The sequence below is a fragment of the Zonotrichia albicollis genome, chromosome 30 (assembly GCF_047830755.1).
Source record: "Zonotrichia albicollis isolate bZonAlb1 chromosome 30, bZonAlb1.hap1, whole genome shotgun sequence".
Classification (NCBI taxonomy): Eukaryota; Metazoa; Chordata; class Aves; order Passeriformes; family Passerellidae; genus Zonotrichia; species Zonotrichia albicollis.
Genome location: NC_133848.1, coordinates 4,428,177 through 4,456,127, shown reverse-complemented (window position 1 = coordinate 4,456,127; position 27,951 = coordinate 4,428,177). Strand labels below are relative to the sequence as shown.

Below are 27,951 nucleotides of genomic sequence, written 5' to 3'. Positions count from 1 at the left end.
AACCAATCTAGGGACCTCAAAACGATCTGGGGACCCCAAAACCCCACCGGGGACTCTAAAAGCAATCTGGGGATCCCAAAACTTCACCAGGGACCCCAAAACCAATCTGGAGAGCTCAAAACCCCACAGAGAACCCCAAAACCCAGCCAGGGACCCCAAAACCAATCTAGGGACCTCAAAACCGATCTGGGGACTCCAAAACCAATCTGGGGATCCCAAAACCTCACCAGGGACCCCAAAACCTGGCCAGGGACCCCAAAACCGATCCAGGGATCCCAAAACCCAGCCAGGGACCCCAAAACCCCACCGGGGACTCTAAAACCAATCTGGGGATCCTAAAACCTCACCAGGGACCCCAAAACCTGGCCAGGGACCCCAAAACCGATCCAGGGATCCCAAAACCCAGCCAGGGACCCCAAAACCCCACCGGGGACTCTAAAACCAATCTGGGGATCCTAAAACCTCACCAGGGACCCCAAAACCGATCTGGGGAGCTCAAAACCTCACAGAGAACCCCAAAACCCAGCCAGGGACCCCAAAACCGATCTGGGGACATCAAAACCGATGCAGGGAGCCCAAAGCCCCACCAGGGGGATGGGGGGTAGGGGCTGGGAGACCCCTGTGTCCCTGTCCCATTGGGGTGTCCCCAGTGCCCCCAAGGGTGTCCCTGTCCCCACTGGGGTGTCCCTGTCCCCATTGGGGTGTCCCCAGTGTCCCCCATCCCAGAGCGCACACATCCCCACTGGTGTCCATCCATGGGGGGGGGGTCTCAAGGCAGGGCCGATGCCACGCTCCGGTTGCCCCCCCCCGCTGTCGCCGTCACTGTCCCCTCGCGGCGGGGCGTGGCCGCGCTGCCGTTGTTGTCGCCGCGGCGGGGCGGTGACAGCGACAGCGACAGCGCCAGCGGCAGCAGCGCGGGCAGGTCCTCGCGGGGCGCTTTGCGCAGCATCTCCTGCCGGAAGCGGCTGGCGGCGGAACCGGAACCGGCACCGGGGGCGGCACCGGGGCGGGCGCGGGCGCGGGGGTCGCAGCCGATGTCGGCCGTGAGGTTGGTGTAGAGCGGGAGCAGCTCCCGCGCCAGCAGCGCGTAACTGAGCGAGTTCATCCCGTCCTGCGTCCACGTGCGCTGCGTGCGCACCAGCAGGTCGAACCTGGGGACACAGCCCAGATGGCACTGATGTCACCCGTGTCCCCTCAGGGCCATCCCAGAGCCCCCTGCACCTGGGGACACAGCCCGACATTGTCACCTGTGTCCCCTCTGTCCCCTCCCAGAGCCCCCTGCACCTGCAGGTCAAACCTGGGGACACGCCTGACATTGTCACTGATGTCACCCGTGTCCCCTCCTGGTGCCCCCTACACCTGCACCAGCAGGTGGAACCTCGGGACACGCCAGAGATGTCACCTGTGTCCCCTCTGTCCCCTCACGGCCACCCCAGAGTCACCTGCACCAGCAGGCTGAACCTGGGGACACAGCCCAACATTGTCACTGATGTCACCTGTGTCCCCTTGGAGTCACCCCGCACCCACACCAGCAGGTGGAACCTGGGGACACGCCTGACATTGTCACCTGCGTCCCCTCTGTCCCCTCATAGCCCCCTGCACCTGTAAGTCAAACCTGGAGACACAGCCCAGATGTCATTGATGTCACCTGTGTCCCCTCGGAGCCACCCTGCACCTGCACCAGCAGGTGGAACCTGGGGACACAGCCCAACATTGTCACTGATGTCCCCTGTGTCCCCTCCCAGAGCCCCCTGCACCTGCACCAGCAGGTGGAACCTGGGGACACAGCCGAGATGGCACTGATGTCACCTGTGTCACCTGTGTCCCCTCGGAGCCACCCTACACCTGCACCAGCAGGTTGAACCTGGGGACATGCTCAACATGTCATTGATGTCCCCTCTGTCCCCTATGTTCCCTCAGGGCAACCCCAGAGCCACCTGCACCAGGAGCTGGAACCTGGGGACACTCTGACATTGTCACCCATGTCCCCTTGGAGTCACCCCACACCCACACCAGCAGGTGGAACCTGGGGACACGCCCGAGATGTCCCCTGTGTCCCCTTGGGCCCACCCTGCACCAGCACCTGGGGACACGCCCGACATTGTCCCCGTGTCCCCCGTGTCCCCGCACCTGTGCGGGTTCTCCTCGTTGCCTTTGTCGCTCTTGTGTTTGACCATTTTGTAGTGGCCGATGGAGACGGGAGGGCGGGAGATCTTCATCCCGGCCAGGCGCACCCTGCGGGACAGCGGGGACAGCGGCGACAATGGCACCGGGGCGGGGACAGCGGCACCGGGGCGGGGACAGCGACAGCGACAGCCCCGGGGTGGGGCCGGAGCGCTGGGACAGCCCCCGTGTCCCCAGCGGTGGGGACACAAATATGGGGACAGCGAGAAAGGAGGGTCACGGTGGCACCCTGAGGGGACAGCGACACCCCCGAGGTGGCCCTCAGGGTGGTGGCACAGCTCCAGGGTGGCAGTGACAGCCACCACACAATGACACCGTCACTGTGTCACCCTGAGAGGACAGGGCATGGGGACACCTCCAGGGTAATGTCACACCCTCTGTGTCCCCTCCCAGGGCAATGTCACATCCCCAATGTCCCACCCAGGGCAATGCCACACCCCTTGTGTCCCCTCCCAGAGCAATGTCACCATCCCTCATGACACTGTCGCACCCCTGTGTCCCCTCCCAGAGCAATGTCACCATCCCTCGTGGCAATGCCACACCCCTTGTGTCCCCTCCAGGGCAATGTCACCATCCCTCATGGCACTGCCACACCCTTTGTGTCACCTCCCAGATCAATGTCACCATCCCTCATGGCACTGCCACACCCTTTGTGTCACCTCCCAGAGCAATGTCACCATCCCTCATGGCAATGCCACACCCTTTGTGTCACCTCCCAGAGCAATGTCACCATCCCTCATGGCACTGTCACACCCCTTGTGTCCCTTCCAGAGCAATGCCACCACCCCTCATGGCACTGCCACACCCTTTGTGTCACCTCCCAGGGCAATGTCACCATCCCTCATGGCACTGTCACACCCCTGTGTCCCCTCCAAAGCAATGTCACCATCCCCCATGGCACTGTCACACCCCTTGTGTCCCCCCAAGGTGACAGAACACCCCCTGTGTCCCCCCCCAGCTCGGTGGGCACACGATGCCACCCCCCAAGTGCCACACCCCATGCCATGGCAGTGTCCCCAGGCTGTCCCCAAGCTGTCCCCAGCCCTACCTGGTGGCGATGTCATCGTCCTCGCCCCCCCAGCCCCAGTACTCGTTGGGGAACCCGTTGATCTTCATGTACTGGTCTGGGGTCAGCGCCGAGACCCCCCCGAAATACTGCGGGTACGGCAGGCTGGGGACACGGGGGACACTGTCACACCTCTGTGACACCCCCAGGGCACGGGGGACACTGTCACACCTCTGTGACACCCCCAGGGCACAGGGGACACTGTCACACCTCTGTGACACCCCCAGGGCAATGCCACCCCCCTCGTGTCCCCCCCAGCACAATGCCACACCTCCCATGGCAATGCCACATCCCTTTTGTCACCCTGCAAGGTGACAGAACACCCCCCATGTCCCCTCCAGGACACTGTCACACCTCTGTGACACCCCCAGGGCAATGCCACACTCCTCGTGTCCCCCCCAGCACAATGTCACACCTCCCATGGCAATGCCACATCCCTTGTGTCCCCCTGCAAGGTGACAGAACGCCCTTCGTGTCCCCCTCCCAAAGGGATGTCACACCCCTTATGTCCCCTCCAGAACAATGTCACACCCTCTGTGTCCCCACCAGGACAATGCCACATCCCTTGTGTCCCCCCCTAAGGTGACAGAACACCCCCCCCATGTCCCACCCAAGGGCAGTGTCACACTCTCTGTGTCCCCCCCAGGACAATGTCACACTCTCTGTGTCCCCCCCAAAGTGATGTCACACCTCTCATGTCCCCCCCAGCACAATGTCACCCCTCCCATGGCAATGCCACATCCCTTGTGTCCCACCCCAAGGTGACAGAACACCCCCTATGTCCCCTCCAGGGCAACGCCACATCTTCTGTGTCCCCAAGATGTCCCCAGGGCGTCCCCAAGACGTCCCCAAGGTGCCCCAGGGTGCCCCAGGGTGTCCCCAAGATGTCCCCAAGGTGTCCCCAGGGTGTCCCCAAGGAGCCCCAGGGTGTCCCCAGGGCGTCCCCAAGGAGCCCCAAGGTGCCCTAGGGTGTCCCCAAGGTGCCCCAAGATGTCCCCAGGGTGTCCCCAAGATGTCCCCAGGGTGTCCCCAAGATCTCCCCAGGGTGTCCCCAAGATCTCCCCAGGGTGTCCCCAAGGTGTCCCCAAGGTGCCCCAGGGTGTCCCCAGGGTGCCACAAGATCTCCCCAGGGTGTCCCCAGGGCGTCCCCAAGGAGCCCTAGGGTGTCCCCAGGGTGTCCCCAAGATGTCCCCAAGATGTCCCCAGGGTGTCCCCAAGATGTCCCCAAGATCTCCCCAGGGTGTCCTGAAGGTGCCCCAGGGTGTCCCCAGGGTGTCCCCAGGGCATCCCCAAGGAGCCCCAAGGTGCCCCAGGGTGTCCCCAAGGTGCCCCAAGATGTCCCCAGGGCGTCCCCAAGATGTCCCCAAGGTGCCCCAGGGCGTCCCCAAGATGTCCCCAAGGTGCCCCAGGGTGTCCCCAAGATGTCCCCAGGGCATCCCCAATGTGCCCCAGGGTGTCCCCAAGATGTCCCCAGGGCATCCCCAGGGTGTCCCCAATGTGCCCCAGGGTGTCCCTCACCTGTACCCGAATTTGTTCATGGCCACGGAGGCGTGTTTGGGGTTCCAGGGGTCGCACGTGTACAGGTTGTGGTCGTTCTCGGGGATCAGGTCCACGTCGTGCAGGAACAGGCAGTCCCAGTCCTCGTCCTTGAGCGCCTCCTTCACGCCCACGTTCAGCAGCTTGGCCCGGTTAAACGTGCAGTTCCCGGCCTGGGGACACCCCAAAATATCCTGGGGTTACCCCAAAATATCCTGGGGATATCCCAAAACGTCCTGGGAACACCCCAAACTGCCTCTAACCCACCCTGGGGACCCCTCAAATCACCCTGAGGACCCCCCCAAACCCCCCTGGGCACCCCCAAACCCCCTTGGGGACCTCCCAAACCATCTCAAACCATCCTGGAGATCTCTCAAACCACCCTCAGGACCTTCCAAACTGACTCAAATCCCCCTGAGGACCCCCCAAACCCCCCTGGGGTCCCCCGAAACCACACTGAGAACCTCCTGAACCACCCCAAACCCCCCCTGGGGACCCCACAAACCACCTCAAATCCCCCTGGGGACCCCCCAAACTGACTCAAACCACTGTGAGGACTCCCCAAACCCCCTCGGGGACCCCTCAAACCACCTCAAATTCCCCTGGGGATGCCCCCAAACCCCCCTGGGCACCGCCAAACCACCCCAAGGACCCCTCAAACCACCTCAAACCCCCCTGGGCACCCCCAAACCCCACCGGGGACCCCTCAAACCACCCCAAATCCCCCTGAGGACCCCCTAAACCACCCTGGGGACCCCCGAAACCACACTGAGAACCTCCTGAACCACCCCAAACCCCCCTGGGGATGCCCCAAACCCCCCCAAGGACCCCTCAAACCACCTCAAACCCCCCTGGGCACCCCCAAACCCCCCCAAGGACCCCTCAAACTCCCTCAAATCACCCCTGGGTACCCCCAAACCCCCCCCGGGCACCCCCTTGGCACCTGGTGCACCACGTAGATGCCGTAGTGCAGCTGCTGGCGCTGCAGGAAGGGGTGCAGGTAGTAGAGCAGGTGGCCCAGGTGGCCCTCGCGGTTGCGGTGGGGGACGATGACGGCGGTCCTGGAGCGGGACTCGCACTGGGGGGGTCGGTAGCGCCCCCCCCGCTGCACCCCCGGGTTCTTGGCCTGGATCTGCTCCAGCGACGGCGCCCGCGAGAAGGACACGGCCAGGGGGCCCACTGTGGGCAGAGGGCATGAGAGAGGGGCATTGGGGGGCATTGAGGGGCATTTGGGGCACTGGGACAGCCAGGGGGCCCACTGTGGGCAGGGGGCAGTGAGAGAGGGGCAATGAGGGGAGGGGGGCATTGAGGGGCATTGCGGGCACTCAGAGCCCACTGTGGGCAGGGGGCAGTGAGAGGGGTATTGGCGGGCATTGAGGGGCATTTGGGGCACTCAGAGCCCACTGTGGGCAGGGGGCAATGAGAGAGGGGCATTGGGGGGCATTGGGGGCACTCAGAGCCCACTGTGGGCAGGGGGCAGTGAGAGAGGGGCATTGGGGGCACTGAGAGGGGCATTGAGGAGCATTGGGGGGCACTGGGACGGCCAGGGGTCCCACTGTGGGCAGGGGGCAATGAGGGGAGGGGGCACTGAGGGGCATGGAGAGGGGCATTGGGGGCACTGAGAGGGGCTGGGGGCCCACTGTGGGCAGGGGGCAATGAGGGAGGGGCATTGGGGGCACTGAGAGGGGCATTGAGGAGCATTGGGGGGCACTGGGACGGCCAGGGGTCCCACTGTGCGGACGGGGCATTGTGGGGAGGGGGCATTGAGGGGCATTTGGGGGGTTGATAGGGGTATTGGGATGGCCAGGGGGCCCAGTGTGGGCAGGGGGAAATGAGAGGGGCATTGGGGGGCATGGAGAGGGGCATTGGGGGCTCACTGTGGGCAGGGGGCAGTGAGAGAGAGGAGCATTGGGGGGCATTTGGGGGGCGCTGAGAGGGGTATTTGGGGGCACTGGAATGGCCAGGGGGCCCAGTGTGGGCAGGGGGCATTGTGGGGAGGGGGCATTGAGGGGCATTTGGGAGGCACTGAGAGGGGCAGGGGGCAATGAGAGGGGCTGGGGGCCCACTGTGGGGAGGGGGCAATGAGAGGGGCATTGGGGGCACTGAGGGGAGGGGGCATGAGGGGGGGGGTACTGTGGGCATTGGGGGCACTGAGAGGTGCCCATTGTGGGGAGGGGGCACTGGGGAGCCCCAAACTGGGCCTGGGCCGGGTTTGTTCCCCCCAACCCGGGGCTCCCGTGCTTTGCCCCCCCCCCAGATTTCCCTTCCCGACCCGGTTCCGGCCCGGGGGGAGGACACGAGGTGGGGGCGGCACCGATGGGGGAACGGGAACCGGTCCGACCGGTTCTACTGCCCGGGGAAGGCTCGGGCCCTGCCCGGGAGGAACCGGTTCTGTACCGGGAGAAGGGGTCAGAACCGGTTATTTACCGGGGAGAGCGGCGGCACCGGTTCCTCCCCGCTCCTCGTTCTCTCCCCGTTCCCCTCCCGGTTTCTCCCTCGGGTCCCCGTTCCCTTCCCGTTCTCCCCGTTCCCGTCCCGATTCCATCCCCGGGGGTCTCCGTTCCTGTCCCGGTTTAACCCCGGGGGTCTCCGGTTCCCCCTCAGGGCTCTCCTCTCTCCCGTTCCTGTCCCGGTTCCCCTCCCGTTTCCCCCGTACTCACCGAGGAACGGCGATCTCTCAGGGCAGAACGGCAGCGGCCTTGCAGGATCCGGCGTCGCTGCGGGGCCATTCCCGGTGCCGCCACCGACGCGGCTCAGGTTGGCGTACACGTCGTGGGTCCGGGAATAATCCACGGCGGGACCGGCGGAGCGACCGAACAGCGCCGTGAGGTTACGGAAGCCACCGAGCGAGAAATACGCCACGAAAGCGAACTGGCACCCGACCAGCAGCGCCAGCGAGCACGGCCGCTCCAGCAGCCGCCGCAGCATCGCGGGGCCGCCCGGTGTTACCGGGAGCCGCCCGGTGTTACCGGAGAGCCTCCCGGTGTTACCGGAGAGCCGCCCGGTGTTACCGGAGAGCCGCCCAAGCGGCCCGGGGCAGCATGGCGGGAGCACCGGGGCTGCGGGATAGAGGAGACACGGATTGGAGCGGCACCGGGGATGGAACGGGGCCGCTCCGGTACCGGGAAAGGAGAGGGGTTGTTCGGTGCTCGTCGGTAAAGGGAAATGGGCAGGCTCCGCGCAGCGCCCGTGTAGCACCGGGAGGGGATCGGGCCACGCGGTGCCGATCTCCGGTACCGGGAAGGGCCCGGTTCAGTCCCCGCCCGGCCCCGGTACCCGCTCCAGTCCCGGTCCCGGTTCTGCCCCCCCCGGTTCCAGTACCCGCCCCGGCACTGCCGGGCCCGGCTCAGCGCTCCCACCCCCCGAGCAGCCCCCGCGGGTCACCCCCCTGCCCCCGGTCCCGCTCCGGTCCCGGTACCTGCCCGGGCCCGCTCAGCCCCGCCCGGCCGCCGCCATCTTGGAGCGGAGGGCGCGGCGTGATGACGTCACAGGGCGGGGCCGCGGCGGGGTCACTCTCCGGGCGGGCGGAGAGGGCACAGCGGGGAGGGGGCGGCCGGAGAGAACCGGAGAGGGTCCCGAGGAGGCTCCGGTGGCGCTCGGTGACCCCGGAACGGAGCGCAGGGCCCGCAGAGACCCGGGAGTGCCCGGGCAGGGCGTGGCCTGTGTCAGTCACGCCCTGAGGGGGCGCGGTCAGATTGGGCGCCGTCGCCGTGGCAACCGCGCTTTTCCCCGCCCCTTCCTTGAATTTTTAAAATTTCTTTGGTGACGTCACGACAAGGACGCGCTGTGATTGGACGCGGGATTGGCGAGGCGTGTCCGCGCCACGTGTGTGACTTTTTTTTTCCACTCCTCGCTTTTGTGCGCATGCGCTGCGCGCGTGCCCACACGCGTCATGGCGGCGCTCACAGCTGCCCTTGCCCTTCCCATCCACGGCGTTCCCGCTCCAAGCACACAATGGCGTCACATCTGCCCACACCCAACACAGAGCCGCTCATTGCGTCTGTCCTTCCCACCCACGGCGCTCTCCGCCCTTGCGCAGCGCCAAGGTCACGATGCCCACACCAACATGGCGGCACTGCCCGCCTCACAACATCATGTTGCGCATGCGCAGTGTATACACGGGATGATTGCAGGGGATATGCCCGTACCCAACATGGCAGCACGCTGCCCGCCAGCATCATGGCACATTGCGCATGCGCAGATCACACAAGATGATTGCCGGGTATCTCCCCGTATCCAACATGGCGGCGCCCACAGCGTCTGCCCTTCCCCGCCATGGCGCCCCCCGCGCATGCGCATTGCCAAGGGCACGATGGCGGCGCTGCGGGCGCTGTGGCGGCTCCGCGGCTCCTCGGGGCTGAGCGCGGCGGGGGCTCGGCTGGGCCCGGCCCCGGCCCGGTGAGCCCGCGGGGGACACGGGGACGAAGCGGGGAGGGTTGTGGGGAGGGTCTGGGGCTGTCCCCGCTCACCGTCCGGCCCCGCAGGTGCCGCCAATGGCAGCCCGACATAGAGTGGGCGCAGCAGTATGCGGGGGCCGTCATGTACCCCAGCAAGGCCACCGAGAAGTGGGTGCCGCCACCCTGGAACGGTGAGGGGACAGCGGGGACACTCTGGGACAAGGTGGGGAGGGGGGCTCTGGGGGTGCCCTGAGGGCTTTGGGGGGCCCTGAGCAGGGAGGACGAGGCTTTTGGGGGTTGTCGGGTGCTTTGGGGGTGCTCTGAGGGCTTTAGGGGGGCACAGGAGGGGGCCCGAGGTACTTAGGGGGGCTCTTGGTGTGATCTGAGGCCGTTTGGGAGGCCCAAGAGGGGTCTCAGGGCCTTTGGGGGGTTCTAGGGTTGCTCTGAGGCGGTTTGGGGGGTCCAGGAGGGGTCTCAGAAGCTTTGGGGATGGTCCTGGAGGGGTCCTGAGATCCTGAGTGGGGTTTAAGGAGGGCTTTGGGGGCCTTGGGGTGGTTTGGGGGTCACTGAGGATCCCCACAAACCCTCAGCGGGTGCTGCTCCCTCCTTGTCCCCAACATTTGAGGGGTTCTGTGCCCTCCCTGAGGGGGCTCTCCCTGTGTCTCCGCTGTGTCCCTGACCCCGGCACCGTCCCCTGTCCCCAGACAAGGACCCGGTGGCCCACAAGAAGGTTTCCAGCCTGACCATCAACTTCGGGCCGCAGCACCCGGCGGCGCACGGCGTGCTGAGGCTGGTGATGGAGCTGAGCGGGGAGACGGTGAAACGCTGCGACCCGCACGTGGGGCTGCTGCACCGCGGCACCGAGAAACTCATCGAGTACAAGACCTACCTGCAGGTGAGCCTGAGGTCCTGGATTCCATTGGGATCCCTGAAATTCCCATCCCTGAAATCCCCCATTTCCCTGGGATCCCGTTGCCCTGTCACCCGCCATGTGGGGCTGCTGCGTGGTGGCACCGAGAAACTCGTAGAGTACAAGATCTACCTGCAGGTGATCCTGGGATCCTAAATTCCATGGGATCCCAAATTCCATGGCATCCCAGTACTCCCAGCACTGCCAGTATTCCCAGTATCTCCACTATTGCCATTATTCCCAATATTTCCAGTCCTCACAGTGCTTCCAGTACTCCCAGTATTCAAATACTCCCAGTATTCCCAGAACACCCAACACTCCCAGTACTCCCACTGCTTCCAGCACTCCCAACACTCCCAGTACTCCCAGTACTCCTAGCAGTCCCAGTATTCAAATACTTCAGGCACTCTCAGCACTCACAGTGCTCAAACACTCACAGTATTCCCAGTTTTCCCAGTATCCCCAGTACTCCATTGCTCCTAGTCCTCCCAGTATTCCCAGTATTCCTAGCAGTCCCAGTACTCCAAATACTGCCAACATTCTCAGCACTCCCAGTACTCCAACACTCCCAGTCCTCCCCAGTATCCCCAGTACTCCTCTGCTCCCAGCACTCCCAATACTCCCAGTCCTCCCAGTATCCCCAGTACTCCTCTGCTCCCAGCATTCCCAATACTCTCAGTCTTCCCAGTATCCCCAGTACTCCTCTGCTCCCAGCATTCCCAATACTCCCAACACTCCCAGTTTCCCCAGCCCTCCCGGTACTTCCAAGACTCCCAGTTCTCAAACACTCCCAGTATTCCCAGTGCTCCCAGTGCTCCCAGTATCCCCAGTGCTCCCAGTGCTCCCATTATCCCCAGTGCTCCCAGCCCTCCCAGTGCTCCCAGTATCCCCAGCCCTCCTAGTTGTCCCAGTGCTCCCAGTATCCCCAGCCCCCCCAGTGCTCCCAGTGCTCCCAGCATCCCCAGTATCCCCAGCCCTCCTAGTTGTCCCAGTGCTCCCAGTGCTCCCAGTATCCCCAGCCCTCTCCAGACCCCCCAGTGCTCCCAGTATCCCCAGTGCTCCCAGTATCCCCAGTATCCTCGCGGTCCCCGCAGGCCCTGCCCTACTTTGACCGCCTGGACTACGTGTCCATGATGTGCAACGAGCAGGCCTATTCGCTGGCCGTGGAGAAGCTCCTCAACATCCGCCCCCCTCCCCGCGCTCAGTGGATCCGAGGTGAGGCTCCCCCAGCATTCCCAGCTCCCTGGCACCCCCAGGATTTAGGGGATCACCCCCATTTTTTCCCCTTTTTCCCCCCGTTTTTTTCAGTTCTCTTCGCCGAGATCACGCGGCTGCTGAACCACATCATGGCGGTGACCACGCACGCGCTGGACATCGGGGCCATGACCCCGTTCTTCTGGATGTTCGAGGAGAGGGAGAAGGTGGATTTGGGGGGATTTGGGGGGATTTGGGGCTGTGGAGGTGCCGGGGGGGGCTGAGCAGCAGCGGGGTCCCCTCTGTGTCCCCCCAGATGTTCGAGTTCTACGAGCGCGTGTCGGGGGCGCGGATGCACGCGGCCTACGTGCGGCCCGGGGGCGTGCACCAGGTGAGGGGCTGGGGCTGCTGCCCTTCGTGGGCACCCCAATCCCGTGGGCACCCCATTTCCACGGGCACCCCATTTCCACGGGAACCCCATCCCTGGGATCCTCATTCCCATGGGAACCCCATCCCTGGGCACCCCATTTCCACGGGAACCCCATCCATGGGATCCTCATTCCCATGGGAACCCCATCCCTGGGCACCCCATTTCCATGGGAACCCCATCCCTGGGCACCCCATTTCCACGGGCACCCCATCCATGGGCACCCCATTTCCACGGGCATCCCATCCCCATGGGAGCCCCATTTCCAGGATCCCCATTTCCATAGGAACTCCATCCCTGGGATCCTCATTTCCACGGGAACCCCATCCATGGGCACCCCATTTCCATGGGAACCCCATTGTTGGGAACCCCATCCATGGGCACCCCATTCCCATGGGCGCCCCATTTCTAGGATCCCCATTTCCATGAGAACCCCATCCCTGGGATTTCTATTCCTATGGAATCCCTGTTCCCATGGGCACCCCATTTCCATGGGCACCCCATTATTGGGGATCCCATTTCCATGGGCACCCCAATCCTGGGATCCCCATTTTCACGGGCACCCCATTCCCACGGGCACCCTATTCCTGGGAACCCCATTTCCATAGGAACCCCCTTCCTGGGATGTCTGTACCCCCAAGATCCCCATTCCCATGAGAACCCCATCCTTGGGACCCCCATTCCCCTGGGACCCCATCCCTGGCACCCTTGGCACCCCATTCCCCTGGGATCTCCTAACTCTGGGACCCCCTGCCCACACCCCTGGTGCCACCTGAGCTCCCACCTGTCCTGTGTGTGCCACCAGTGCCACCTGTCCCAATCCAATGCCACCTGTCCCAATCCCAATGCCACCTGTCCCAAACCCAATGCCACCAATGCCACCTGTCCCAAACCCAATGTCACCAATGCCACCTGTCCCAGTCCCAATGCCACCAATGCCACCTGTCCCAAACCCAATGTCACCAATGCCACCTGTCCCAAACCCAATGTCACCAATGCCACCTGTCCTGTGTGTGCCACCAATGCCACCTGTCCCAAACCCAATGCCACCAATGCCACGTGTCCCACCTGTCCCAATGCCACCTGTCCCACCAATGCCACCTGTCCCGTGTGTGCCCCCAATGCCACCTGTCCCAATCCCAATGCCACCAATCCCATCAATGCCACCCGTCCTAATCCCATCAATGCCACCTATCCCACCTGTCCCAATCCCAATGCCACCAATGCCACCTGTTCCAAACCCAATGCCACCAATGCCACGTGTTCCACCTGTCCCAATCCCAATGACACCAATGTTACCTGCCCCACCTGTCCCAATGCCACCTGTCCCACCAATCCCACCTGTCCCGTGTGTGCCACCAATGCCACCTGTCCCAATCCTGATGCCACCAATCCCACCAATCCCACCTGTCCCGTGTGTGCCACCAATGCCACCTGTCCGAAACCCAATGTCACCAATGCCACCTGTCCTGTGTGTGCCTCCAGTGCCACCTGTCCCAAACCCAATGTCACCAATCCCATCAATGCCACCTGTCCTAATCCCATCAATCCCACCTATCCCACCTGTCCCAATCCCAATGCCACCAATGCCACCTGTCCCAAACCCAATGTCACCAATGCCACCTGTCCCACCTGTCCCAATGCCACCTGTCTCAATGCCACCTGTCCCACGTGTCCCACCTGTGCCAGGACCTGCCCCTGGGGCTCATGGACGACATCTACGAGTTCGTGAAGAACTTCTCCATCCGGGTCGACGAGGTGGAGGAGGTGAGGCTGCCATCACCTGTCACCTGTCACCTGTCACCTGCGAGGGACAGGGCCATTCCTCACAGCATGAGGGCAGGAGGTGACACACATGGGGGTGGAGGGGGACAGGGACAGGTGAGGGGTGGCAGAGACAGGTGAGGTTGCCAGGGACAGGTGAGGGGTTGCCAGGGACAGGTGACAGTGGCAGGGACAGGTGATGGTGTCAGGTGACAGTGCCAGGGACAGCTGAGGGGTGCACAGGTGACAGTGCCAGGGACAGGTGAGGGGTGCACAGGTGCCAGGGACAGGTGATGGTGCCAGGTGACAGTGCCAGGGACAGGTGAGGGGTGCACAGGTGACAGTGCCAGGGACAGGTGATGGTGCCAGGTGACAGTGCCGGGGACAGGTGATGGTGCCAGGTGATGGTGCCAGGAACAGGTGATGGTGCCAGGTGACAGTGCCAGGGACAGGTGAGGGGTGCACAGGTGACAGTGGCAGGGACAGGTGAGGGGTGCACAGGTGACAGTGGCAGGGACAGGTGATGGTGCCAGGTGACAGTGCCAAGGACAGGTGATGGTGCCAGGTGACAGTGCCAGGGACAGGTGAGGGCTGTGAAGTACAGGTGACAGTGCCAAGGACAGGTGATGGTGCCAGCTGACAGTGGCAGGGACAGGTGAGGGGTGCACAGGTGCCAGGGACAGGTTTTGGTGCAAGAGACGCATGAGGGGGACAAGCAACAGGTGCCAGTGCCAGGTGAGCATTTCCAGCGCCAGGTGAGAAGTGCAGGGCAGGTGCCACCTGTGCCAGGTGTGCCAGGTGTCCGTCTGTCCCCAGATGCTGACCAACAACCGCATCTGGAAGAACCGCACCGTGGACATCGGCGTCATCTCGGCCGAGGAGGCGCTGAACTACGGCTTCAGGTGAGGGGGCGGTCCCCAGGTGTGCCCCGCCCTGCAGGGGGCGGGGCCGAGCTCAGGTGTGGTTTTTGGGGTGTCCCCAGTGGGCGGGGCCAATATCAGGTGTGGTTTTGGGGTGTCCCAGTGGGCAGGGCCTATGTCAGTTGTGTTTTTGGGGTGTCCCAGTGGGCAGGGCCAATCTCAGGTGTGTTTTTGGGGACGGGGCCAATCTCAGGTGTGTTTTTGGGGTGTCTCAGTGGGCGGGGCCAATCTCAGGTGTGTTTTTTGGGGTGTCCCAGTGGGCGGGGCCAATCTCAGGTGTGTTTTTTGGCGTGTCCCAGTGGGCGGGGCCAATCTCAGGTGTGATTTTGGGGTGTTGCAGTGGGCGGGGCCAATCTCAGGTGCATTTTTGGGGTGTCGCAGTGGGCGGGGCCAATCTCAGGTGTGTTTTTTGGGGTGTCCCCAGCGGGGTGATGCTCAGGGGCTCCGGGATCAAGTGGGACCTGCGCAAGACTCAGCCCTACGACGTCTACGACCAGGTGGAGTTCGACGTTCCCATCGGATCCCGCGGGGACTGCTACGACAGGTACGGACCCACCTGGGCTGAGGGGACATGGGGGGACATGGGGACAGGTACGGACCCACCTGCCCTGGGGGACATGGGGGGGACATGGGGACAGGTACGGACCCACCTGGGCTGAGGGACATGGGGGGACATGGGGACAGGTACGGACCCACCTGGGGTGAGGGGACATGGAGGGGACATGGGGACAGGTACGGACCCACCTGGGCTGAGGGGACATGGGGGGGACATTGGGGGACATGGGGACAGGTATGGCCTCACCTGGGCTGGGGGACATGGGGACAGGTATGGCCTCACCTGGGCTGGGGGACATGGGGGGGACATGGGGACAGGTACGGTCCCACCTGGGGTGGGGGGACATGGGGGGGACAGGTATGGTGTCACCTGGCCTGGGGGGACATGGGGACAGGTACAGACCCACCTGCCCTGGGGGACATGGGGGGGACAGGGTGTCCCATACCCATTTTTGGGGTGCAGTATCTGGGTTTTGGGGTGCAGGGTGTCCCATACCCCATTTTTGGGGTGCAGCAGATCCCATACCCCAATTTTGGGGTTCAGGCGATCCCCCATAACCCATTTTTGGGGCGCAGGTACCTGTGGTGTGTGGAGGAGATGCACCAGTCCCTGTTTCGGGGTTCAGGGTGTCCTATATCCCATTTTTGGGGTACAGCAGATCCCATATCCCATTTTTGAGGTTCAGGGTGTCCCATACCCGTTTTTGGGGTCCCCAATGCCGTTTTGGGGCGCAGGTACCTGTGCCGCATGGATGAGATGTGCCAGTCCCTGTTTTGGGGTTCAAGGTTTTGGGGTGCAGTATCTGGGTTTTGGGGTTCAGGGGATCCCCCATATCCCGTTTTTGGGGCACAGGTACCTGTGCCACGTGGATGAGATGCGCCAGTCCCCGTTTTGGAGTGCTGGGTACCCCGTACCCATTTTTGGGGTGCAGTATCTGGGTTTTGGGGTTCAGGGTGTCCCATCCCCGTTTTTGGGGTGCCCCAATGCCGTTTTTGGGGCGCAGGTACCTGTGCCGCGTGGAGGAGATGCGCCAGTCGCTGCGCATCATCCTGCAGTGCCTCAATAAGATGCCGCCCGGCGAGATCAAGGTGGACGACGCCAAAGTGTCACCCCCGAAACGCGCCGAGATGAAGGTGACAGTGCCCAGGGACACCGGGGCACGGGGTGGCACCAAAGCCTGGTGGCACCCAGGGTGGGTGGCATTGAGGGCAGGTGGTACCCAGAGCAGGTGGCACCAAGGGTGGGTGGCGTCAAGGGTGGGTGGCACCCAGGGACAGTGTCACTGAGGGCAGGTGACACCCAGGGTGGATGGCACCGAGGGTGGGTGGCGTCAAGGGTGGGTGGCACCCAGAGCAGGTGGCACCATGGGCAGGTGGCACCCAGGACAGATGGCATTGAGGGAAGGTGGCACCCAGAGCAGGTGGCACCAAGAGTGGGTGGCACCTGGGACAGGTGGCATTGAGGGCAGGTGACACCCAGGGCAGGTGGCACCCAGGGACAGTGGCACTGAGGGCAGGTGACACCCAGGGTAGATGGCACCCAGGGTGGGTGGCACCCAGGGCAGGTTACACCCAGCCAAGGTGGCACCAAGGGCAGGTGCCAGCTCTGCAGTGCCACCCAGGACAGGTGACACCAAAGCCTGATGTCACCCAGGGCAGGTGACACTCAGAGCAGGTGCCAGTGCTGCAGTGCCACTCAGTCCTTCAGGGTGGGTGACACCAAAGCCCAATGCCACCCAGGGCAGGTGGCACTGAGCCAGGGAGGTGCCAGCTCTGCAGTGCCACCCCTGTCCCCACAGACGTCCATGGAGTCCCTGATCCATCACTTCAAGCTCTACACCGAGGGCTACCAGGTGCCACCCGGGGCCACCTACACGGCCATCGAGGCCCCCAAGGTGACACTTGTGGTGTTTGGCTCTGTCCTCGTGTCCCCAACCCCATTCAAGTGTCCACAACCCTGTCCCTGTGTCCCCAACCTTGTCGCTGTGTCCCCAGCTCTGTCCTTGTGTCCCCAACCCTGTCCCTGTGTCCCCAGCTCTGTCCCTGTGTCCCCAGCTCTGTCCTTGTGTCCCCAACCCTGTCCCTGTGTCCCCAGCTCTGTCCCTGTGTCCCCAACCCTGTCCCCATTGTCCCCTCAGGGTGAGTTTGGGGTGTACCTGGTGTCCAATGGCAGCAGCCACACCGTCCCCATGTCCCCATTGTCCCCATTGTCCCCATGTCCCCATTGTCCCCGTGTCCCCATTGTCCCCATGTCCCCATTGTCCCCATGTCCCCAACCCTGTCCCCACTGTCCCCAGGGTGAGTTTGGGGTGTACCTGGTCTCCGATGGCAGCAGCCGTCCCTATCGCTGCAAGATCAAAGCGCCCGGATTCGCTCACCTGGTACGGCTGGGGACACCTGGGGACACCCTGGGGACACCTTGGGGACACCTGGGGACAGCTGGGACACACCTGGGAACAGACGGGAGACACCTTGGGGACACCTGGGGACACCTTGGGGACACCTTGGGGACACCTGGGGATAGATGGGAGACACCTGGGGACAGCTGGGCACACGTGGCAGATACCTGGGGACATCTGGGGGACACTTGGGCACACCTGGAGGACATCTGTGGATACCTGGGGGGACATTGGGGCACAGCTGGGATACACCTGGGGACAGATGGGGGACACCTTGGGGACAGCTGGGGACACTTGGGGGATTCCTGGGGGACACCTGGGGACACCTGGGCACACTTGGGAACAGCTGGGACACACCTGGGGACAGACGGGAGACACCTTGGGGACACCTGGGGGACATTGGGCAGCACTGGGGGACACCTTGGGGACAGCTGGGGACATCCAGGGGACACCTGGGCACACCTGGGATACACTTATGGACACACCTGGATCACACCTTGGCACACCTGGGAACATTCGGGGCACACCTGGGCACACCTGGGGGACATCCAGGGCACGCCTGGGTCACACCTTGGCACACCTGGGCACACCTGGGATACACTTATGGACACTTGGGGACACCTGGGCACACCTGGGGACACCTGGAGGACACCTGGGCACACCTGGATCACACCTTGGCACACCTGGGATACACTATGGACACACCTGGGTACAGCTGGAATACAGTTCTGGACACCTGGGCACCACCTTGGCACACCTGGATCACACCTGGGCACACCTGGGATACACTTATGGACACCAGGGCACACTTGGGGACACCTTGGTCACACCTGGGCACACCTGGGATACACTTATTGACACCTGGGCACACCTGGGGCACACCTGGGCACACCTGGGATACACTTACGGACACACCTGGATCACACCTTGGCACACCTGGGGACATTCGGGGCACACCTGGGTCACACCTTGGCACACCTGGGCACACCTGGGATACACTTACGGACACTTGGGCACACCTGGATCACACCTGGGCTCACCTGGGCACATCTAGGGGACACCGAGGGCTCGGGGATTGGGGACAGGGGCCACTGGGGGGTCCGGAGGGTAATTAGTCCCTGCAGGTTAATTGGGTATTGAGGGTTAATTGGGGGTCCCTGGCAGTTAATTGGAGGTTAATTGGGGGTTGGTTAATTGGGGGGGGGGGGGGGCTGGGTGTTAATTAGGGGTTAATTGGGGGGTCCCTGGGGTTGGTTAATTGGGGGTTCCTGGGAGTTAATTAGGGGTCCCTGGGGTTGGTTAATTGAAGGTTCCTGGGGGTTAATTAGGGATTAATTGGGAGTCCCTGTGTGTTTATTAATTGGTGAACCCTGGGAGTTAATTGGGTGGGGGTTAATTGGGGGTCCTTGGGCTTGGTTAATTGGTGGACCCTGGGAGTTAATTGGGGGTTAACTGGGGGGTCCTGGGGTAGTTCCCATGGGTTAATTGGGGGTCCCTGAGGGTTGGTTAATTGGGGGTTAATTGGGGGTTCTTGGGAATTAATTAGGGGTTAATTGGGGGCTCCTGGGGTGGTTCCCATGGCTTAATTGGTGATTAATGAGAGATTAATTAGGGGTCACCTTGAATTAATTGCGGGTTAACTGGGGGGTCCTCATAGGTGAGGCTTCTCTGTGGGTTAATTAGCCATTAATTAGGTGCTAATTAGCTGTTAATTGCTGTTCCCCAGGCCGGGCTGGACAGGATGTCCCAGGGCCACATGCTGGCAGACGTGGTGGCCATCATTGGTGGGTCCCCTCCCCATTTTGGGGTCCCTGTGTCCATTTTGGGGTCCCTGTGTCCATTTTGGGGTCCCCCTCCCCATTTTGGGGTCTCTTTCCCCATTTTGGGGTCCCTTTCCCAGTTTCAGCCTCTTCTTCCCCATTTTTGGGGTTTTTTTCCCCATTTTGGGGTCTCCTTCCCTATTTCTGGGATTTCTTCCCTTTTTTGGGTTTCCATCCCGTTTTGGGGTTCGCTTCCCCAATTTCCCCTGTTGGAAACCTCCTTCCCTATTTTTGGGGGCCTCCTTCCAATTTTGGGGGGATTCTTGGCCATTTTGGCGTCCCCTTCTCCATTTTTGGGGTCTCCTTCCCTTTTTAGGGCACCCCTTCCAGTTTTGGGGTCTCCATTCCCTTCCCAACACCCATTTCCCAATTTGGGGTGGTTTGTGCCCAATTTGGGGTCCCCTTTCCCAATTTTGGGGGGTTCCTTCCTCATTTTGGGGTTCTCCTATCTCAATTTGGGGTTTTCCTTGCCTTTTTAGGGTTTCCTTCCATTTTTAGGATCTCCCTCTCTTTTTTGGGGTGCTCCTTTCACTTTTGGGGTCTCCATTCCCTTCCCAACACCCATATCTCAATCTGGGGGTGTCTGACCCCAATTTTGGGGGGTGTCTCACCCCAATTTTGGGGGTCTCTCACCCCAATTTTGGGGGTCTCTCCCCAATTTTGGGGTGCCCTGACCCCCTGTTTCCCCAACAGGCACCCAGGACATCGTGTTTGGGGAGGTCGATCGGTGAGGGGGGATCCCCCCGGTTTGGGGGTGTCCCTGCACCCCCATTTTGGGTCAAATAAAGCCAGAATCGGGTCCTGTGTCCCCTTTGTGTCCCTTTTGTCACCTCGTTTCCTGATTTGGGGGGGCTCTGGTGCAGTTTGGGGTCTCTTTCCATTTTTGGGGGGGCTCCTTTCCAATTTTGGGGTCTCCTTATGGGGGGCTCCTTCTCCATTTCGGGTCTCCTTCTCCTTTTGGGGGGCTCCTTTCGTTTTTGGGGTTCCTTTCCCATGTGGGGCCTCTCCCCCAATTTGAGGGGGCTCCTTTCCCCTTTTTGGGGTCTCCTTCCCCTTTAAGGGTCTTTCTCCCCAATTTAGGCTCCTTTCCTTTTTTGGGGTCTCCTTCTTGTTTTGGGGGGCTCCTTCTCTTTTTGGGGGGACACCTTTCCCTTTTTGGGGTCTCCTTTCCTTTTTTGGGGTCTCCCTCTCGTTTTGGGGGGATCCTTCTCCATTTGGGGTCTCTCTCCTTGGTTTGGGGGGGGAGGTCTCCTTTCCTTTTTTGGGGTCTCCTTTTCTCCTTTATGGGATCTCCTTCCTCTTTTAGGGCCCCTTCTCCACTTGGGGCCTCTCCCCCAGTTTTGGGGGTCTCCTTTCCTTTTTTGGGGTCTCCTTCTCCTTTTGGGGTCCCTTCCCCTTTTAGGACCTTTCTCCCTAATTTGGGGGGCTCCTTTCCTTTTTGGGGTCCCTTCCCCATTTTAGGGCCTTTTTTTCCAAAATTTTGGGGGGTCTCCTTTTCCTTTTTGGGGTCTCCTTTCTTTTTTTGGGGTCTCCTTTTCCCCCTTTTGGGGTCCCTTCCCCTTTTGGAGCCTCTCCCCCAATTTGGCGTCCTCTCTCCCCATTTTGGGGGGCACCTTTCCCCTTTTTGGGGTTCCTTTCCTTTTTTTGGGTTCTCCTTCCCCTTTTGGGGCCCCTTTCCAATCTGGGGCCTCTCTCCCCAATTTGGGGGGCTCTCCTTTTCCTTTTTGGGGTCTCCCTCTCGTTTTGGGGGGCTACTTCTCCATTTAGGGCCTCTCTCCCCATTTTTTGGGGATCCTTTCCTTTTTTGGGGTCTCCTTTCCCCTTTTGGGCCCTCTCTCCCAGTTTGGGGTCTCCTTTCCCCAGTTTGGGATCTCCTTCCCCTTTTGGGGTTCCTTCCCCATTTGAGGCCTCTCTCCCCATTTTTGGGGGCCTCTTTCTCCAGTTTCAGGGGGGCTCCTTTCGTTTTTTGGGGTCTCCTTTTCCCCTTTTGGGGTCCCTTCCCCTTTCAGGGCCTGTCTGCCCAATTTAGGGGTCTCCTTTTCCTTTTTTGGGGTCTCTTTTTCCCCTTTTTGGGGTCTCCTTTCCCCTTTTGGGATCTCTCTCCCATTTTAGTGCCCCTTTCCAATCTGGGGCCTCTCTCCCCAATTTGGGGGGGGTCTCCTTTTCCTTTTTGGGGTCTCCCTCTCGTTTTGGGGGGCTCCTTCTCCATTTAGGGCCTCTCTCCCTAATTTAGGGGGCTCCTTTCCTTTTTTGGGGTCTCCTTTCCCCTTTTGGTATCTCTCTCCCATTTTGGGGCCCCTTCCCAGTTTGGGGCCTCTCTCCCTATTTTGGGGGTCTCCTTTCCTTTTTTGGGTTTTTTTTCCTCTTTTTGGGATCTCCTTCCCCTTTTGGGGCCCCTTCCCAATTTGGGGCCTCTCCCCTAATTTGGGGGCCTCTCTTCCCATTTTGGGGGGTCTCCTTTTCCTTTTTGGGGTCTCCCTCTCGTTTTGGGGGGCTCCTTCTCCATTTAGGGCCTCTCTCCCTATTTTTGGGGTTCCTTTCCTTTTTTGGGGTCTCTTTCCCCTTTTGGGGTTCCTTCCCAATTTGGGGCCTCTCTCCCCATTTTAGGGTCTCTCCTTTCCTTTTTTGGGGTCTCCTTTTCTCCTTTATGGGATCTCCTTCCTCTTTTAGGGTCCCTTCCCAATGTGGGGCCTCTCTCCCTAATTTAGGGGGGCCTCCTTTCCTTTTTTGGGCTCTCCTTTTCCCCTTTTGGGGTCTCTTTTTCCTTTTTAGCATCTCCTTCCCCATTCAGAACCAGAAGGGTCCCCCCAAACCTGGGCTGTCCCCCCATTTCCCCATTTCCCAGCGGCGATTTTGGGATCCCCCCGGCCCCAGAGGGGTCTCCTTCCCTTTTTGGGGCCTCCTTTCCCCAATTTAGGGGGCTCCTTTCCTTTTTTTGGGGTTTCTTTTTCCTTTTTGGGATCTCCTTCTCCTTTCAGTGTCCCTTCCCCTTTTGGGGCTCTCTCCCCAATTTGTGGGGTCTCCTTTCCTTTTTTGGGGTCTCTTTCTCCTTTTAGGGCCTCTTCCCCATGTGAGGCCTCTCTCCCCAATTTAGGGGGGCTCCTTTCCCTTTTTGGGGTCTCTTTCCTTTTTTGGGGTCTCTTTCCCCTTTTGGGGCCCCTTCCCAATCTGGGGCCTCTCTCCCCAATTTAGGGGGGCCTCCTTTCCTTTTTTGGGGTCTCCTTTCCTTTTTTGGGGTCTCTTTCCAATTTGAGGCCTCTCTCCCTATTTTTGGGGTTCCTTTCCCTTTTTGGGGTCTCTTTTTCCTTTTTAGCGTCTCCTTCCCCATTCAGGACCGGAAGGGTCCCCCCAAACCCGGGCTGTCCCCCCATTTCCCCATTTCCCAGCGGCGATTTCGGGGTCCCCCCGGCCCCCCCCGGGCCGGACGTTGCTGTGGCCGCGGTGCCAGCGGGGACAGCGGAAGGGAGGGAGGGAGGGCCGGGGGTGGCCCTGGGGAAGCGGGGACGGGGCGGGACCCGAGGGGACCCGAGGGGACCATGGGGACATTGGGGCAGCGGTGCCTGCTCTGCCTCGTCCTGCTGGGGCTGCACGGCCGGGCCGCAGGTGGGCACGGGGGGTTTCGGGGGATTTGGGGGTGTTCAGGGTGTTTGGGGGTGTCCGGAGCATTTTGGGGGATTTAGGGGATTTGGGGGATTTGGGTGTCCGGAGCATTTGGGGTGTCCAGGGGGGTTTAGAGGATTTTGGGGTGTCCAGGGGGGTTTGGGGTGTCCGGAGCATTTGGGGGATTTGGGGAATTTAGGGGGGTTTGGGGGTGTCTGGGGGATTTGAGGGGTTTGGGGGTGTCCAGGGGGTTTGGGGCATTTGGGGTGTCCGGGGGGGTTTGGGGAATTTAGGGGTTTTCAGGGTGTTTGGGGGTGTCCGGAGCATTTGGGGGATTTAGAGGGGTTTCGGGGGTTTAGGGGATTTGGGGGGTTTTGGGGTGTCCGGAGCGTTTGGGGGATCCAGGGGGGTTTGGGTGGATTTAGGGGATTTGGGGTGTCCAGGGGGGTTTAGGGGTGTCCGGAGCATTTGGGGGATCCAGCGGGGTTTAGGGGGTTTGGGATGTCCAGAGGGGTTTGGGGGTGTCCGGAGCATTTTGAGGGATCCAGGGGGGTTTGGAGGTGTCCAGGGGGGTTGGGGGGGTTTAGGGGCTTTGGGGGTGTTCAGGGTGTTTGGGGGTGTCCGGAGCATTTTGGGGGATTTAGGGGGGTTTGGGGGATTTGGGGTGTCCAGGGGGGTTTGGGGGATTTGGGATGTCCAGAGCATTAGGGGTGTCCAGGGGGGTTTAGGGGATTTTGGGGTGTCCAGGGGGGTTTGGGGTGTCCGGAGCGTTTGGGGGATCCAGCGGGGTTTAGGGGCTTTGGGAGTGTTCAGGGGGTTTGGGGGTGTCCGGAGCATTTGGGGGTGTCCAGGGGGGTTTGGGGGATCCAGGGGGATTTGGGGGCTTTGGGATGTCGGGGGGGATTTAGGGGGGTTTGGGGGTGTCCGGAGCATTTGGGGGATTTAGGGGAATTTGGAGGGGTTTGGGTGGATTTAGGGGGATTTGGGGTGTCCAGCGGGGTTTAGGGGGTTTGGGGGTGTCCGGAGCGTTTGGGGGATCCAGGGGGGTTTAGGGGATTTGGGGTGTCCGGGTGGTTTAGGGGCAATTCAGGGAGATTTGAGGGATCTGCAGGAGTTTTGGGTGGATTTAGGGGAATTTGGGGTGTCCAGGGGGGTTTGGGGGGAATTCAAGGAATTTGGGGGGTTTGAGGTGTCCGGGGGATTTGAGGGGTTTGGGAGGATTTAGGGGGGTTTAGGGGATTTAGGGGGGTTTGGGGCATTTGGGGTGTCCAGGGGGGTTTGGGGGATTTTAGGGGGATTTGGGGTCACAGGGATTTGGGATTCTGGCAATTTTAAATTGTAGGGATTTGGGGTTCCGTGGATTTGGGGTTCCGTGGATTTGGGGTCACAGAGATTTGGGGCCGGGGGCTCTGGTGCCACCTGCGGGGTGACACACGGAGCCAGGGGGGTCCCCAAAATCCCCTAAAATCCCCCCAAAACCTCCCTCAAACTCGCCCCAAAATCTCCCCCAAAATCCTCTAAAATCCCCCCAAATCCCCCTAAAATCCCTCCTAAAACTCCCAAATTCTCCCCCTAAAATCACCTCAAAACCCCCCCAAATCCCCTCAAAATCGCCCCAATATCCCCCCTAAAATCCTCTAACCCCCCCCCCCCAAAATCTCCTCCCAAATCCCCCTTAAATCGTCCCTAAAATTCCCCAAAATCACTTAAAATCGCCCCAAAACCCCCTAAAATACCCCCAAAATCCTCTAAAATCACCCCAACCCCCCAAATTCCCTAAAATCCCCCCTCCTCAAATCTCCCCAAAACCCCTCAAAAATCTCCTAAAATCCTCTCCAAATCTCTCCCAAAACCCCCTAAAACTCCCAAATTCTCCCCCTAAAATCCCTTAAAATCCCCCAAATTCTCCCCCTAAAATCGCCTCAAACCCCCCCAAATCTCCTCAAAATCACCCCAATATCCCACTAAAATCCCCCAAATCCCCCTTAAATCGTCCCTCAAAATTCCCCAAAATCACTTAAAATCACCCCAAAACCCCCAAATCCTCTAAAATCACCCCAAATCCCCTAACCCCTCCCTCAAATCTCCCTCAAAATCTCCTAAAATCCTCTCCAAATCCCTCCCCAAACCCCCTAAAAAGCCCCCTAAAACTCCCAAATTCTCCCCCTAAAATCCCCCCAAATCCCTTAAAATCCCCTAAAATCACCCCAAAATCCCCCAAAATCCCCTAAATCCCCCCAAAATCGCCCCCAACCCCTCAGGAGCCCTGGCAGAGCCCGAGCTGTGCTATGTGCTGGACGCCGTGCTCTTCCTCTACAGCCTCATCCTCACCGGCCTCTACGTGCGCCTCAGGGTGAGCCCCCAGCCCCCTTTTTTTGGGGAGGGGTCCCCAAAACCTCCCCTCCTCATCCTCACCCCCAAATTTTCACCCCTTTTCCCCCTTTTTTTCCGTCATTTTTGGTTGTTTTTTTTTTTTGTTCCCCTCCAGTTCCTGACTCGGAGGTCGCAGAAAGCGGCCGAGAAGGTAAAAAAGGGGATTTTTTTAGGGGGATTTTTGGGAATTTTGGGGTGGGTTTGAGGGGGGTTTTGAGAGGGCTTTGAGGGGGATTCTGGGGTGAGTTTGAGGGGGATTTTGGGGGGATTCGGGGTGAGTTTGAGGGGGATTTTGGGGTGAATTTGAGGGTGATTTTGGGGGGATTTTAGGAGATTTTTGAGGGGGATTTGGGGTGAGTTTGAGGGGGATTTTGGGAGATTTCGAGGGAGATTCTGTGGGGATTTTGGGGCGAGTTTGGGGGGGATTTTGGGGGTGATTTTAGGAGACTTGAGGGGGATTTGGGGGGATTTAGGGGCGAGTTTGAGGGGGATTTTGGGGGGATTTTAGGAGATTTTGAGGGAGATTCCGTGGGGATTTTGGGGTGAGTTTGAGGGGGATTTTGGGGGTGATTTTAGGAGATTTTTGAGGGGGATTTTGGGACGAGTTTGAGGGGGATTGCGGGGGGATTTTGGGATGAATTTAAGTGGGCTTTTGGAGGGATTTGGGGGGATTCTGAGGAGATTTTAGGGAGTTTTGGGGATTTTTGGGGTTCAGGGAGGGTCTGGGGGTTCTGTGGGTGTCCGGTCCCGCCCCCCCCACCCAGCACCCCAAATTCTCCTTTCGCTTTCTGTTCCCGGGCAGAAGGAGGAAGAGGGCCGTTTATGCCGTGAGTCACGCCGGGGCGGATTTTGGGGTCACCCCTCGGATTTTGGGGGATTTTAGGAGATTTTTGGGGGGCCCAGGGCTGTGCTGGGGAGGGGGGAACATCCCCGGGGTTTTTGGGGGGTACCCCTGGAGCATTTATGGGATGAGATTTGGGGTTTTTGGGGATTTGAGGTGTTTGGGATTTGGGGTTCTGCCATTTATGGGCCGAGATTTGGGGGTCCTCACCCCATTTATGGGGTGAGATTTGGGGTTTTTGGGATTTGGGGTGTCCCCCCCCTTAAATAATCATTTATGGGACTGAGATTTGGGGTCCTCACCCATTGATAGGGTGAAATTTGGAGCGGTTGGGATTTGGGGTTCCCCTCATTTATGGGGTGAAATTTGAGGTGTTTGGGATTTGGGGTCCCCCTCCCATTAATGGGCTCAGATCTGGGGTGTCCTCCCCACTTATGGGGTGAAGTTTGGGGGGCTTGGTATTTGGGGTGTCCCCCCCATTTATGGGGTGAAATTTTGGGATTTGGGGGGTCGCCCCTCTAAAGAAATATTTATGGGCTGAGATTTGGGCTGTTTAGGATTTGGGGTCCCCCCCCCAATTTATGAGGCTGAGATTTGGGGTGTCCTCCTATTTTGGAATGAGATTTTTGGGGTATTTGGAATTTGGGGTGACCCCCCCTCCCTCCTCTCTATTTATGGGGTAAAATTTGGGATTTTTGGGATTTGGGGGTTTTGGGATTTGGGCTGTTTGGGATTTGGAGTTTTTGGGATTTGGGGGTTTTGGGATTTGGGGTTTTTGGGATTTGGGGTCCCTCGCCTAAAGAACCATTTATGGGGTAAAATTTGGGATGTTTGGGATTTGGGGGTTTTGGGATTTGGGGGTTTTGGGATTTGGGGGTTTTGGGATTTTGGGATTTGGGGTTTTTGGGATTTGGAGTTTTTGGGATTTGGGGTTTTTGGGATTTGGGGTCCCTCGCCTAAAGAACCATTTATGGGGTAAAATTTGGGATTTTTGGGATGTTTGGGATTTGGAAAGAACCATTTATGGGGTGACACCAGGGGGGTGACACTTGGGGTTGGTGGCACAGACCCCCCAAAAAATCCCAAAAAATCCCAAAAAACCCTTCTGGACCCCCCTTTAGGGTCTCAGCTCGGAGCACCAGGAGACCTACGAGACCCTGCAGATGAAGAGCTCCTGACCCCCCCCGTGTCCCCTCCTGTCCCCTCCTGTGTCACCTCCCCTGTCCCCAAACCCCGGCACCCCCTGCTCACCCCCAACGCCACCACCAGGACGGAAAAATTGGGATTTTCCCCCTGAAAAATGCCGGATTTCGGTGGAAAATTGGGATTTTTTCCCCCTCCTTGAAATGAAAAATTGGGATTTTTTTTTCCCTTGAAAATGCCAAATTTGAATGGAAAATTGGGGGTTTTTTATCCCCCTGGAAATGAAAAATTGGGATTTTTTTTTCTCCCCTGGAAATGAAAAATTGGGATTTTTTTTTTCCCCTGGAAATGAAAAATTGGGATTTTTTTTCCCCCCCTGGAAATGAAAAATTGGGATTTTTTTCCCCCCCTGGAAATGCCAAATTTGAATGGAAAATTGGGATTTTTTTCCTCAACGTGGAAATGGAAAATTGAGATTTTTTTTTCCCCCCGGAAATGAAAAATTGGGATTTTTTTTTCCCTTGAAAATGCCAGATTTAGGTGGAAAATTGGGATTTTTTGTTCCCTCCTGGAAATGAAAAATTGGGATTTTTTTTCCCCTTGAAAATGCCAAATTTGAATGGAAAACTGGGATATTTTTTTTCCTCTAAAAATGCTGGATTTAGGTGGAAAATTGGGATTTTTTTCCCCCTTGGAAATGGAAAATTTGGATTTTTTTTTTAGGGGGTCTCCCCTTCCCTCAACCCCTCCATCCATGGGATTTCTCCCCCCAAATTCTGCCCCCAAAAAACCCCATGGAAATAAACCAGCTCAAACCAAAGC

The 27,951-nt window shown here is 59.9% G+C and overlaps 3 protein-coding genes across 6 annotated transcripts; 2 read left to right on the top strand and 1 right to left on the bottom strand.

Annotated features, from left to right (window-relative positions):
- Position 1: 1 nt before the first annotated feature.
- B4GALT3 (beta-1,4-galactosyltransferase 3) lies at positions 2–8,467 on the bottom strand. 2 transcript variants are annotated; one of them, XR_012577306.1, is made up of 8 exons: positions 8,205–8,467; positions 7,447–7,845; positions 5,730–5,965; positions 4,769–4,959; positions 3,233–3,355; positions 2,131–2,235; positions 523–1,151; positions 2–362 (listed from the first exon to the last, which is right to left on the bottom strand). XR_012577306.1 is itself a non-coding variant. In XM_074529102.1 (7 exons), the coding sequence occupies exons 2-7, from the start codon at positions 7,712–7,714 to the stop codon at positions 770–772; spliced, it is 1,305 nt and encodes a 434-aa protein (XP_074385203.1). In that variant the 5' UTR covers positions 7,715–7,845; positions 8,205–8,467; the 3' UTR covers positions 2–769. The 2 variants fall into 2 exon arrangements, 1 of the variants encoding a protein (XP_074385203.1); XM_074529102.1 differs by having other exon boundaries at positions 2–1,151.
- Positions 8,468–8,663: 196 nt separating this feature from the next.
- On the top strand, positions 8,664–19,971 carry NDUFS2 (NADH:ubiquinone oxidoreductase core subunit S2). Its single transcript, XM_074529098.1, has 14 exons — positions 8,664–9,184; positions 9,271–9,374; positions 9,888–10,078; positions 11,188–11,308; positions 11,402–11,514; positions 11,604–11,678; positions 13,404–13,481; positions 14,295–14,380; positions 14,823–14,942; positions 15,958–16,087; positions 16,753–16,848; positions 17,251–17,334; positions 19,079–19,136; positions 19,866–19,971. The coding sequence occupies exons 1-14, from the start codon at positions 8,679–8,681 to the stop codon at positions 19,901–19,903; spliced, it is 1,800 nt and encodes a 599-aa protein (XP_074385199.1). The 5' UTR covers positions 8,664–8,678; the 3' UTR covers positions 19,904–19,971.
- Positions 19,972–22,464: 2,493 nt separating this feature from the next.
- Positions 22,465–27,949, top strand: FCER1G (Fc epsilon receptor Ig). Of its 3 annotated transcripts, XM_074529530.1 has the most exons (6): positions 22,465–22,775; positions 25,034–25,125; positions 25,261–25,296; positions 25,948–25,972; positions 27,108–27,299; positions 27,670–27,949. In XM_074529530.1, exons 1-5 carry the CDS (start codon positions 22,709–22,711, stop codon positions 27,281–27,283), a joined length of 396 nt encoding a protein of 131 aa, XP_074385631.1. In that variant the 5' UTR covers positions 22,465–22,708; the 3' UTR covers positions 27,284–27,299; positions 27,670–27,949. The 3 variants fall into 3 exon arrangements, with proteins under 3 accessions (XP_074385631.1, XP_074385630.1, XP_074385632.1); XM_074529529.1 differs by having other exon boundaries at positions 22,467–22,775; positions 27,108–27,949; XM_074529531.1 differs by lacking the exon at positions 25,948–25,972 and having other exon boundaries at positions 22,471–22,775; positions 27,108–27,949.
- The last annotated feature ends 2 nt before the right edge of the window (positions 27,950–27,951 follow it).